The 13,717-nt window shown below is 38.4% G+C and overlaps 1 protein-coding gene and 1 long non-coding RNA gene across 2 annotated transcripts; one reads left to right on the top strand and one right to left on the bottom strand.

The window, feature by feature from the left end:
* Positions 1-741: 741 nt before the first annotated feature.
* On the bottom strand, positions 742-9,860 carry KGD4 (alpha-ketoglutarate dehydrogenase subunit 4). The gene is made up of 4 exons (XM_005889356.3): positions 9,724-9,860; positions 3,586-3,649; positions 2,443-2,630; positions 742-1,734 (listed from the first exon to the last, which is right to left on the bottom strand). The coding sequence occupies exons 1-4, from the start codon at positions 9,763-9,765 to the stop codon at positions 1,717-1,719; spliced, it is 312 nt and encodes a 103-aa protein (XP_005889418.1). The 5' UTR covers positions 9,766-9,860; the 3' UTR covers positions 742-1,716.
* LOC138984195 (uncharacterized) lies at positions 7,839-9,717 on the top strand. Its single transcript, XR_011461460.1, has 3 exons — positions 7,839-8,042; positions 8,338-8,395; positions 9,190-9,717. It is a non-coding gene; the product is annotated as an uncharacterized lncRNA (long non-coding RNA).
* Positions 9,861-13,717: the final 3,857 nt, after the last annotated feature.

Here is a 13,717-nt window from a genome sequence, read left to right as displayed (position 1 = left end):
ATAGTACTGGAGAAAAAACTGCAAGTTGGACAAACTAAGCAATTCACTAATGGTTACAGATACTTAAGTGTTTAACTCCTACATGAGTATACAAGCTATTAAAGCTAAACCCAAATTCTTTCTATGACACTATCCTCCTTGGGAGCTCATCCTATGACAGCAGTTCCCACTAATATCCTTTTGTCATGCCTCTAGTCATAAATTATATAAAAGTGATATATTTTTTCATTGGAACTTTCATGGCAGCAGCTGTAGGAAAGGTGGCCCTCAGTTCCAGTGCTGGGGTTTCTAACTGCCAGCCCACAGTATTACTTAAGCCACTCTTCATCTCCTGAACCTACTGTTTCTGAAAGAAGAAAAAACTTGCCATGAGCTTCTTTTTACTGAAATAAGAAAGCTAAGGAGAAAAAAGAGAATAGTACTGGTTTTTAAGAAATTTTTCCAAATACATTTTTTAAATAATAAAAAAGAAATCCTGAGTCATTTATTTCTCATGCATTACCAGAGTAGCTTATTGCTAGCACCAAATTCCTATCTCACATTTGAGTTGGGTAACATTTATAATAGGCCACAATACAGAATTTACACAAAGAGCAGATCAACTCTGAAACAGTAGAAAAAACAAAATAAGTATAAAGATTAATCCATATGTAACTGGGCAAACACAACAATTCTACTCTATTACTCATGAATTACCCTTACTATTAGGGATGATTTCTTTAAAGTATATTCTACAAATCATTAAAGGTATGGAAGAGAATTTATTTCACTTTGTGAGGCTTTATTTTCACAATTATACATACCCTTGGCACAGGAAGACCCTATCAAAATTCTGTTAATTGACTTAAGGTAAATAGGTTGATTTTATGAGACTTTCAGACAATTAAGTTTGAGAAAGTTTATGATTATCAGGATTTGTATACATGATCACAATCAAAAGAAAGAGATAAACCAAAGAACAAGACTTTCTTAACCCCCCTGAAAACATAATAAATTACAATTTCTGGTCAAATGTTACTTGTATGCTATATTTATTTTTATCTCATTTTCCATTTTATACTCTGGCATTTCTTTTCTGAATACAGGTTACATATAATATTATGTGTTAACTCCCTAGTCTTAATATCACAAAGTCACCTGTTTTACCATGGGTATATTTTTATCATTTAAAGTAGGATATGCTTGTTAATAAGCGAGTTATACTCCAGTAACTTTGTGAATGCAAAAACACTGAGAAGTAAGAACAAATAATGGAGTTATTATTTCACGGATCCTCATTCAAGTTCAGGAAAATTACTTCTAGAAAGCTGCAATTCTGCCAAATATTTTCTATGTTTAAATGGAAACTGAAAGAAAAGTGAAATTACTGGAAGCCTTTGACGGTTCACTAGACATTGAGTGCTTTCAATAGTTCAACACTGTTATGCTTGATAATCAAGAGTAAATTAATAGGCTAACATTTTAAAATGTATACTTTAATTAAGGTATAAAGTATATAAACAATCAGGTAAGCTTATAGAGAAGCTGACCAAGATACATAAATTAGGAGACATAAGTGTCCATCTAAATTTTCTATACTTCATCTTTTTTTTCCTTTTTACAGAATATTTATTAAAGTTGTTTAATATACAATTTTTCATTTGTCATTCTGGAAGTCCTTTTTTAGAAAGACTCTTCTTTATCTGATGACAAATATTAGAGCCACATTATCAGTGATTATTCTGGACCTCCACGCTGAAAAAGAAGAAATAAAGCAATAAGATTAGGTGTTTCATTTACAAAGAAAATATTCATGGCAACTGTACAAATCTGAGACATTTTAAAGCAATGATCTTTAGGTCTTAAAACCAATTTCAGACTTTTCATAGCTTTTGGGCTCTCCTATCAATATTATAAAGAATTTCAGATCTGAAAGGGACTCAAGGTTGACGTAGGTCAATGGTCCTCGAATTTCTTGGTCCTTTACGCTATAAAAAAATTAATGAGAACCCTGGTCAGGAACTAGATCCCACATGCCACAACTTAAGAGTCTGCATGCTGGAACTAAAGAGCTCACATGCCTCAATGATCAAAGATTCAAAATGCCTACAAGTAAAACAATAACAACAAAAACCAAACAGATGCAGCCAAATAAAGAATTTAAAATAAACTAAATATTTTTTAAAAATTAATGAGGACCATAAAGAGCTTTTTTTCATGGGGTATATGTATTTTGCTATTTCCATACTATATACTTCTACACATATATTCTTCCAAGCACATTCACCAAGGGCTCAAACACCATTTACTTCTCATAGGCCTGGCCTACCTGACCATCCCTGTCTTAGGATGGACACACCTTGACAAGACAATTGGAAGAACATGTAAATCAGCAGCTGAAACTCCAAAGCTAATAATGTGAAGGTGTCTTCCACAGTATTGGGATAAAGAGCAACAACATACTTGGATAAATTCAATTTCTTCTTGAGACACAAGTTTCCTTCTGTATTTCTGAGGTAAAGTTTTTATCATCTCTGCCGTGTCTGGTGGACCCTGATGCATCAGCCAGTCTGGCGATTTACTTCCCTTAGAATGCTGTGAAATTGAAGAAGTATGAGATGGTAGTCCTGCTGATCGTAGAACTTCTGATACTGAAATTTAAAAAAACCCCAACTTAGAGGGATTGTTCAGAGTCTTAAAATACTATTTTGAGTTATTATTGAATCATCAAGGTATTCTTAAAATGATAAGTATTATAATTCCAAGAGGTAAGTATTATAGAGTAACTTGGTTGGGTAGCTATGTAGTTTCATAAGTTGGTTTTAAAGCAAATGAGGTAGTTTTAAGTGAGTGAACTACTAAATTGAGTAAGTTCATAAAATAATGAAATTTTTAGGTAGTGGAGTTCAATCCATGTGGATAACTGACATTACTTAAGTTTTGCCCTATGGTAGAGATTACAGGTAGTATCATACAATGGAGAATAAAAAAGTTGGAAAATGGAGATGAGATTTGTTTTCTCCAGACTTGTCTGTCACCTATAAATTCTTCAAGAGTTATAATAAGTTAAAAATATCCATATAAAATTTGTTAAAATTCTCCCTGAATTAAAGGTTGGGTATCTTATAATAAACACAGTGACAGACGAGTAAAAGAAAAACAGAACTTGTTCAGAATCTTCAGTTACTTTTAATGGGTAATGACTACTAAGTTCTAAGGCAATCCAAGAAATATTTACTGATTGAATGAACACATTTATCAGTGAATGAGAAAGAGGTTGGCTGGGAGAAAGATATAGAATGGTGATTATTCATCATAAAGTCTGCAGATATAAACATGGGAGATTCTTCTGAAGGACAGAAGAAAAGGTAGAACAAAAATTCCCATATATAAACTCAATATAACCAAAAATTCAGGAATACCTACTGTTAAGTTACTGCTTTTTAAAAGTAAGTAACAGAAGTTAGTTAACGCAACCTAACATACCACTGTGACCTAAGCTACAATTGTCAACCTGATTTTAAAATGAAAAATAGTCTATAATAAAATATTCATATATGGATCTGATTGTACATATTTTTTTAGCCTAAATAAACTGCAGCTTACCATTTGGTTTAGGATTGTCTCTTCTGTCAGGGAACCTTATTAATGGAGTATGTGGCTTGACTACCTAAAAGAAAAATATAATGCATGAGAAAGAAATGAAGTACTAAGATAACCTCATTAACTACATAAGAAATAATCTACTGAATCCCACAAGCAGATACCTTTGTTAAAATAACTTAGTACTTGACAGCAACTTTAAATTTTCTATTAAAAAATTACTTTTAAATTTTATTCTTGTATTTCCCTTGTGGCACAATGGATTGAGAATCCACCTGCCGATGCAGGGGACACAGTTCACTCTCGGTCCAGGCAATTTCCACATGATGCAGAATAACTAAGCCTAAGCGCCAGAACTACAAAGCCTGTGCTCTAGAGCCCATCAGCTGCAACTACTCATCCCACGTGCTGCAACAACTGGAGCCCACGTGGAGCCAACATAGAGCCTATGGTCCACAACCAGAGAAGCCGCCACAGTGAGAAGCCCACGCACCACAGGGAAGAGCAGCCCCTGCTCGCAGCAACTAGAGAAAGCCTGGGCTGCAACGAAGAACCAGTACAGCCACAAAGGAATAAATAATTTTACTCTTCCCCAGCAAGGATAGCTAGTCTATGAACTATTCATTGTTTATATTATTTGATATGCATAATAAATTTGTACTTCATACATCACAAAACATTGTACTGTACTGCCAACTGACCTCAGAACAACCGTATAAGGTGACATGGATTTTACACTGCGTGACTTCTAAATCACCCTGCTGACTGGTAAGAACTGGAAGTTTCCTTGACTTGTACTGACTATTGTCTCTGTACTATGTTTTAATACTTAGTAGTTTAGAATCGGAGAAGGCAATGGCACCCCACTCCAGTACTCTTGCCTAGAAAATCCCATGGATGGAGGAGCCTGGTGGGCTGCAGTCCATGGGGTCGCCAAGAGTCTGACACGACTGAGCGACTTCACTTTCACTTTTCACTTTCCTGCATTGGAGAAGGAAATGGCAACCCACTCCAGTGTTCTTGCCTGGAGAATCCCAGGGACAGGGGAGTCTGGTGGGCTGCCGTCTATGGGGTCACACAGAGTCGGAGACGACTGAAGCGACTTAGCAGCAGCAGCAGCAGCAGTTTAGAATAGGGTAAAAAGCATACAGAAAATCAGGTAATCAAAAAAACTTTTTCTGACAACAAAAGTAATACATGTTCTATGTACAAAAAACTGGTAAAAACACAGAAAAGCAGAAAGAAAAAAACATCTATAAGCTCAAAACACACATAAAATAGCTTTAAACATCTGATAACTCTTGACTTTATTCTTTTTCCTACTCCCATAGAAATACATGTATTTACATAACTTTTTAATAAGCTATTTGAAGAGTATTAATTTTTTATCACTAAAAATTCCAGATAATGCTATAGAGGAACTTAAGCAGAACTTTCAGTATGAAATCATCTGAATATATATAAAATGCTAAGACTAATAAACAGAACCCTAAAAATAACTTCTTTACACTGTCTAGTAACTTTCTTTTCAGAGCCAGGCTTCTTGAAAGAGTGTTCTATCCATCTTCCAGGCTGATGTTTTTCAGGATAAACTTCAAACTGGCATTTGGCACCTACAGGTCCATCATGATCTGGCCTCTCCCTACCTCTCCAGTCTCATTCCCCACCATGGTACCATTCACTCCAGGTACTCTGAAGTACTTTTTATTTCCCTAACTCATCAGACCATTTCCACCCTCATTCAACTGAGAGCTCACGTGCTCTGGCAGGAAATCTCTCCCTGGTTCCACCCTAAGTCCATGTCTCTGCTTTTACCTGACTATCTTGTAAAACAGCTCAACTGTCACTCTTAAGAAGATTCCCCATCCCTAAATTCGATTTAAAAAAGACTCCTATGTTTCCACAGCAACCTGAACATCTTAAGAGTACTGTGTAGAGGACACCTTAATGAGCCAATGACTACAGGACAGCAAAGTTCCTGGAAGGGCAGAGATGGAAAATGAAGTACTTCTGCAGCAGCACCCAGTACATGCTCAGCAACCATCAGACAAATGAGCGAACAGACCATTTGTCAGTCAGGGTTAACTCTACAGGCAAGTGAATATGTATACACACACTCAAATGTATGTACATATACCAGAGAGAAAGAGTCCATTTCAACAGTTTTTGTACACTTAAAAGCATAGTAATATGCTTTTACAGATCAGTTGGCTCTCCCTTTATTTGTACCTTTCTAAGTCTCTTAGTTTCAGCTGTGCCTCATATAACACTGCCTATTCATTTGCTGGCCAACCTGAGAACACTTTTAAAAGGGGAGTGAGACCACTTACATTTATAACTCATAAACTTGGTATATTTTCTGTCATATCATTATTTAACATTCTTTGTCCTATGATCTTTTTCTTTGCTTTCATTTGTGGGGTTGGTTGGTAGGCTGGTTGGTGGTTTTTTGGTATTTAGAAAGAGCTGTACTTTTGTATAATGTTTATATTATGCTGTTACCTTTAGATAATATTCTTAATTGCCTGTTTCTGAGATACTATCTATTGGTTCATTATCACTAGAAAGAATGAAGGTAATTGATGGTAATCTCGTCTCTGCCACCCCTCCCCATCTTTTACTACCAGTTAATAACTAGAGGCAATTACAAGTTTATTCTACTTTCTGTATACTCTTCCTCTTATTCCTCCGTTTAAAAAGTCTTACTAGATATATACTGTCAGAGCAAATACTACCAACAAGTCTTTCTCCCTTCTCTGCATTATCTAGCCTTAATTCTACAGTTAAATACACTCAGTGATTATATCCAGTTCCTGTGTTAAAACAGCTACAAGTAGAACTAAGTACTCCTTAGTTGTCTGATGCTCATTCCCTGGGAGAGCTAGTAGGAAGAGCTTTGGGGAACAGTATTCCCTGAGTTATTAAAGGTTTAGAAGAGTTTGTGGCCTTTATACTTGAAGGTTAGTGCAGCTAGATAAAGCTTAGGTTTACATTTTCTTTCCTTAACTACCTTAAATGTGGTATCCACATGTTTTCCTTTAAGAAGTATTATTGTTGAAAACTTTGATAACTTAGTAAGTGCTTGGTCTTATTGCTTGGATCACCAAATAATTCTTTTCTTTATAAGTCAATGATTTTACTAGAATATACCCGTTGGTCAACAAACTAGGTCAAATCTCTCAACTACAAGGTATAACTTTAAGTCTCTTTTTGTATCAGGAAAGTTCTATTAAATTATAGGTATTGAGACTTGGTCAACTCTATTTTCACTTTTTCAGAGACTTACTATACAAAAGTTGCTTCATCTTGTCTTTATCTACTTCTATGGCATTCTCTGAATCCCTTTAATCTTTTTTCATGATCTTTGATTTTTTGGGGAAACTTATTTTATGAAAGAATCCACTTCTATGATTCATGAAGCCCAGGCTAAGTTAAAAGTGACGCGTTCTGGAGGAAACGACACTCCACTCTGGACCTTCTGGTTAGAACTACTGTCTTCTCTCTCTACCTCAACTGAAAACCCAGCCTCATGCCGCCTCAATCCCTGCCCTACGATTCTTGGAAGATGCCAAAGTCGACCATGTTAGAGGCTTTTTCAGAGGAGAAGACAACTCTTGCCTTCCCAGAAGACCAAGCCTCTACTTACTTTGCTTTATGAGGCGGATAGCAACTCCAAACCACGGACAGGTTGGGACCTGCGCAGGCCTCAATCATTATCTGTGTGTTTTTAATCCTTTTTCTCCTTTCCTCTACTATTTACTTCAGGAAAACTTCTAAGTTGCCCATTGACCTTTGTGTTCTTTCCAGTTTAGCGTCTATTCCTGAAAGGTTCTTTTCTTTTATTCTTAATTCTTTACTGAGTTCAGAGCTGTAGCATCCCTAAAATCTTAACCTAAAAGCCAAACTCAACTACAGCCTTTTAACTCTCTTCTTTGTTATTTCCCACTATCAGTTTCAGCCAGCCCTTCATTTCCTTGATCTCTCCCTTTTCTCCCAGTCAACTGGTTCCATCTTGACTTTACTTCCTTTTTCATCTAGCCTAGACCCACAATCCACTGAGCAACCTCCTAGCACTCTCAACTGCCTTGCTGTGAATCTCAAACCCTGAATTAACCCACCTACCTACCTTCTTCCCCTGTCTTATACAGTTAAATGATTTCCTACATGATTATCTCCTCTCTACTACTGCATCATCCCAAACGTATCAAATATACACTGCTTGGCATTCAGCAAGCATTTATAACTTACTCTTCTAAAATTATTTTTAAATACCCTGCATCCAGCCAAATTCCTCTACTTAATGGTGACACCATGCTTTGAGAATTCCTATCAGTTTGTGCCAGTCTGCTGAAATACTACTCTCTCTTCAGATACCGATCAAGTTCTAAGCTCTGTGGAAGCACCATGTATTATCCTGTTGGCACTGTGGTCCCAGCACTGAGCACAGGCCTGGCACAGAGGTACCCAACACATTTTGCTAATGTTAACATGTTGTCAGCACGTACTGCTTTGTATTATGAATGTGAATATAAGTCTTCGCAGCTCTGTTAGAAGTGGACAGGCCATTCCTTATTCTGTATCTCACAGCATCTTTTTTGTTGCATGTATTAATAGTACTTTATTATTGCTGTGTGCTGTTCCACTTTAACAAGTCTACCACACTTTATATTGCTAATGGATATTTGGATATTTTCTGGTTTAGGTGTTACTATGAATAAAGCAACTATGAACATTTTTATCTTGTTTTTTAAATAGGTATATGCACTCATTTCTCTGGGGTATAAACCTATGAGTAAGACTGCTGGGACATAGGGTAGGTATGTCTAACTAGTAGTAAAGGCCCACAAAACAGTTTTCCAAAGTGGCTATACCTTTTTATATTCCCACCAGTAATGTATGAGAGTTTCGGGTGCTTTGTTTTCTCATCACCACTTGGCAGTGTCAGTCTTTTTAATAATTTTGGTGGTTTCCTGGTTTTAATTTGCATTTCCCTGGAAAGTAATCATGTTGAACATCCTTTCACTGGCTTAGTGCTCATTCAAATATCTTGCTTTGTGCAATATCAAGTTTTTTTACCCATTTAAAAAACTGGGCTATATATTATTGATATATATAATTATCTATTAAGGATACCAGTCCTTTGTCAGGTGTTCTCCTGTCTTCACAAAATCTTTAATTAAGGCTTAATAACTACACACTGAATGAATAAGTGAGGATCATTCATTGCAATAGGAGCAAAGACTGGGATCTAAGATTATATTCCAGAGTGAAATAACTGTAAGAAAAAGTCTTTCAAGAGACGTACTTGTGGAAAGGGAAATGCACTTCTCATATCAAAGTTAAAAGTTAATTGTACAATAATGCAATTTGAGTTGGAAAAAAACTCGAGTAAAACAACCACAAAAGTGGAGGTTGTAGCCCTTTATAGACCAAGTTTAATTTTCCTACTTAAGCTAAAGACCACAGTTGGAGAAGCAAAAACAAAAGCTGTCAGGAGTTAGTAACTGATAAGTGGATTGATAAAGTCCCTCTAGCGCCAATCTAAACGCAGGGAAAAAACATTACAGAAAAAATTAAATATATATTTTTTCCATTCTCCCCCATCAGGCCTATAACCAGACGCTGGTTGGTGGAGGAGAGTATCCGGCGAGGACGCAGCTCGCGGGGCCAGTTCTCTGGCCATTCCCAAGACCTTGAAGGGACACTGGGTCAGAGCGAAGGTTCGCTTCCTTTCACTCCTCTACCGCCTTCCTTCCGATTGGCTGATTCGCGACAACCTAGACAATACCGGTCGCTGATTGGCCAGGATATTGCCAGGGCAGCCAAGCCTGCAGCCTGCTAAGAGGCTAAGGAGGTCTCGGTGGAGGGCAGTCCAGGGACTTTGCAACAGCTAAGTGCCTACCTGCGGAGATGCACTCCCTCGGCTTGGCTCGAATCGTCAGCTCCGTCCCAGGCTTCACTGCCCGTCCCAACAAGCGCAAGGTCCAATTCTCACATACACCCGGGGAAGCAGCTGCTGGCCCTAGGCAGGGCCGCGGTCATCGCGCAGCCTCCACCACCGCCTTTCCTCCCCAGCGCGGGTGCTACAGTCAGCACCTTCCCTATAGCCCACGGCGCAGAAAGGCGACCGAGTCTCCTTACCTGAACGACCCTGCTGGCAGACGCCATCTTGCTGCCCATCATGACCCCCGAGAAGGGGCAGCTTCCGGGGCGCTTGCGAGCCGCGGTTTTAACAGGCGTCCGGCGCGGCTGGGGGCGGGCCCTGCCTGTGACGTCACGGAGGAGGGGCGGGTGCCCGGGCAGGACCCTCCTCCACTGTGGAGCTAGCCCCACCCCCTTGTGCCTGACTCCGCCCCGCCTCTCTTCCCGCTGGGGTGCTGACCCACGTGTTTCCCGTTGTTTTCGTTTTGCAGGTAAAGATTTGTGATGTTGGATTTATTTTGTTCATCAGCCTATGAGTGACCTAGGACCATTTCTTCCCCGGAAAAGTTTTTAATTTCAGCGTAGTCCAAAATGTAATATGAAACCAAATAAGTAATATAAATTCTTTTGGCTACCTAAAATGAACAATCTTGTTAAAATTTGGGGAGTAAGAAGCAAACTCAAAGAGTGGTAGCCAATTCCTACTCTATAGGTTCTATGGGTCTCATATTCCGTTGGTTTTTAGAAATTTGTTAATTTTTTTTTTTTTACTGAAGTATAGTTGTTTTACAATGTGTTCATTCCCGTTGCTTATTAACATTGCTTGATTTGGTTTTCTGATTCCTTTCTCTACCATTACTCCTGATATTAAACTGCTGCCTGCTTCGGGTTTGAGAAAACTCAGAAGTTCTAGTTTGTTTTTTTTTTTGAAACATGAGCCATCCATCATTCCCCCAAGTTGTATTAATGTTAAATTCTATGGTAAATATTAGTGTTTACAATGTTAAAAATTTAATACACAGTACAATATGTTGCAGCCATTTTGTAGGTAATGTAACACCTTACATTATTGTAAATATTTAGAGCAACAAATGTTTTGATGATCTAAGTCAATGTTTTCTAAATCTAGGAGTTATTTAACCTAAATATGGGCCCTTCTGATTCAGAATTTCTGGAGACCAGGAATCTTTTTTTTTTTTTTTTTAATGCTTTCAAAGCTTGTTTTAGCAGCACATAGCATATTCTATGGAGAAGGCAATGGCACCCCACTCCAGTACTCTTGCCTGGAAAATCCCATGGGCGGAGGAGCCTGGTGGGCTGCAGTCCATGGAGTCGCGAGGAGTCAGACGCGACTGAGCAACTTCACTTTCACTTTTCACTTAACTGCATTGGAGAAGGAAATGGCACCCCACTCCAGTGTTCTTGCCTGGAGAATCCCAGGGACGGGGGAGCCTGATGGGCTGCCGTCTATGGGGTCGCACGACTGAAGCGATTTAGCAGCAGCAGCAGCATATTCTAAAATCAGATTGATAAAGTGGTTAGGTGGGCAAACCACATGAACTGGCAAATTAAAAAAAAAGAAAAACAAATTTCCCTTAAAAATACTAAAAGACATTCAACCTTCCTTATTGTAAGAAAAATTTAAACTACATTGAAACACTATTTTTTTAATCCATCAAATTGGCCAATAGCCATAGTTTGGACAATATGATCTGGGGAGGCTGTGGGGAAAGAGGCACTGATGTATATCATTTAAATTTTAGTTTAAGGCAGGACAAGAAAAATTAAACAAAATTCTCTCTGTGGATTAATATGCAGTGTGCGTCTCCATTACACATTAACCACAGCTCCTCAAAGATGGAAGCACCTGCTCAACCATATCCTTTTCTTTCTTTCTTCTGAGGCTGGCAATGTAACTTCTTCAAACAATAGGGTTCTTTTCCAGTTCTGTAAGGGGTCACAGTGACTTGTCGCTCAGTTTGTACCTGCTTACCTGGACTAAGCATGCTTTGTGGACTTCATGTGAAGTATCAGTTTGTCATTTAGATATACAGTCCTTTGTCTCAAAAAGGTACATGATTGTGCCTTTGACTTCTAACAGGCAGAACAGTCCTCAGAGCTTTCTGAGAATCTGCTTCCTGATTATAATCTTCAGTTTGGTTTATATAAAATTCCTTCCCCCCTACCCCCACAGACCTTAACTATTCAGTAATTCATTGAATTTTCATCAACAGTGGGAGTAAAAGATGGTACTCAAAAAAACCCCACAAAACTACATACTGAGTGACTCCAATTATATGACATTCTGGAAAAGGCAAAACTATGAAGACAATAAAAATAAGGGTGGTGGTCAGGGGTTGGGGGGAGGGAGGGACAAACAGGCAGAGCACAGGGAATTTTTAGGACAGCGAAACTATTCTGTATGATAGTATCAATATAATGGTGGGTACATGCCATTATATTTATCAAAATTCATAGAATATGCAACCTTTGGATGATAGCGACACGTTAATGTTAAGGTTCGGTTGTAGCAAACTTACCGCTGTAGTGGGGGACGACAGTGGGGGAGGTTGTACATGTGTCCGAGCAGTAGGTATATGGGAACTCTCTGAACTTTCTGCTCCATTTTGCTGTGAACCTAAAACTGCTTGAAAAAAAATAAAGTATATTAAAAAAAATTTTAAAGGCCCCATTGCTGTAAGCAGAAAAACTAATGTGTTCTTGAAGTTCAAAAATGGTGACTAACCTGGAGTCTACTATACAGAGTGGAGTAAGTCAGGAAGAGAAAGTCAAATACTGTATATTAATGCATATATATGAAATTTAGAAAGACAATACCGATGACCTTACATGCAGGGCAGCAAAGGAGACATAGATGTAAAGAACAGACTTTTAGATTCAATGGGAGAAGGAGAGGGTGGGATGATTTGAGAATAGCACTGAAACATGCATATAACCAGGCATAAAATAGAGGACCAGTGCAAGTTCAATGCGTGAAGCAGGGCACCCAAAGCCCCTGGGTTTTGACAACCCAGAGGGATCAGGTGGGGAGGGAGGTTCAGGATGGGGGCACACATGTATACCTGTGGCCGATGCATGTTGATGTATGGCAAAAACCATCACAATACTGTAATTATTCTCCAGTTAAATTAGTTGAAAAAAAAAATAAAACTCCTTTTTAAAAAAAATGGTGACTAGAGTTGATGACATTGCATTGTACAGTTGAAATTTACTAAGAAAATAGAACTTAAGTGTTCTCACCAAGAAAAGGAAAAGTAAATATTTGAGGTGCTGGATGTGTTAACTAGATTGTGGGAATCCTTTCACAGTATACACATACATCAAGTCATCACAATGTAAGTTTTAAATATTTTGCATTTTATTTGTCAGTGACAAACGGCAACCCACTTCAGTATTCTTGCCTGGAGAACCACTTGGTCAGAGGAGCCTGGCAAGCCACAGTCCATGAGGTCGCAAAGAGTCTGCCACCCGTATCTTCAGTAAAGTTGGCAGGGAAGAAAGCTCAAAAGCAACAGCAGCTTAGATTTCTAGTACACAGACACTTCATTTACATTTAGAGAAACAGCAACTTTCTGTGTGAAAATCTACAATGCTAGATTCTCATTCTGAAGTCATTCGAGAGACACAGGTAGCCTTTTTGGCTACTTTTCTACTAATATTTTTCATTTTCCTTTATGATTATATTTAAGAAAGAAATGAAGAAAATGGAAAAAGAATTCCCATGGTTTAGAGATTTTACCAAAATATAAACTTTCCAAGTCCTCTAATTCCAAGAAGTTTCACCAGAATACCTGATGATGAGATTAGAAAACGTCAAATGCAGGATAAATTACTGGTCATATTGGTATGAATTTTGTTTGGGGAGGACTACCAGGAAAATGCTCTGACTTTTCTCTACTTGTGGATTTTTTTAATAAGTGTTGGCATTCATACTCCACAGAGTTCTCATCCAGGCCCCTTCTTGATTAGTTCTTTCTAGGATGGAAATGCGGAGAAGGCAATGGCACCCCACTTTTCTTGCCTGGAAAATCCAATGGACGGAGGAGCCTGGTGGGCCGCAGTCCATGGGGTCGCTAAGAGTCAGACAAGACTCAGCGACTTCACTTTCACTTTTCACTTTCATGCATTGGAGAAGGCAATGGCAACCCACTCCAGTGTTCTTGCCTGGAGAATCCCAGGGACGGGGGAGCCT

Source organism: Bos mutus, chromosome 20, assembly GCF_027580195.1.
Source record: "Bos mutus isolate GX-2022 chromosome 20, NWIPB_WYAK_1.1, whole genome shotgun sequence".
In the NCBI taxonomy this organism is placed as follows: Eukaryota; Metazoa; Chordata; class Mammalia; order Artiodactyla; family Bovidae; genus Bos; species Bos mutus.
Note: the sequence above shows the minus strand (reverse complement) of the source record. Positions and strands in the feature narration are given on the sequence as shown.

Bases quoted from the DNA above. Each gene is read 5' to 3' on its own strand.
- KGD4 (XM_005889356.3), bottom strand. From the start codon at position 9,765: ATGATGGGCAGCAAGATGGCGTCTGCCAGCAGGGTCGTTCAG. The intron at 3,650-9,723 runs GTAAGGAGACTC...TTTTTCTTTTAG, and splicing joins CTGCCAGCAGGGTCGTTCAG to GTAGTCAAGCCACATACTCC. The intron at 2,631-3,585 runs GTAAGCTGCAGT...TTTAAATTTCAG, and splicing joins AGACAATCCTAAACCAAATG to TATCAGAAGTTCTACGATCA.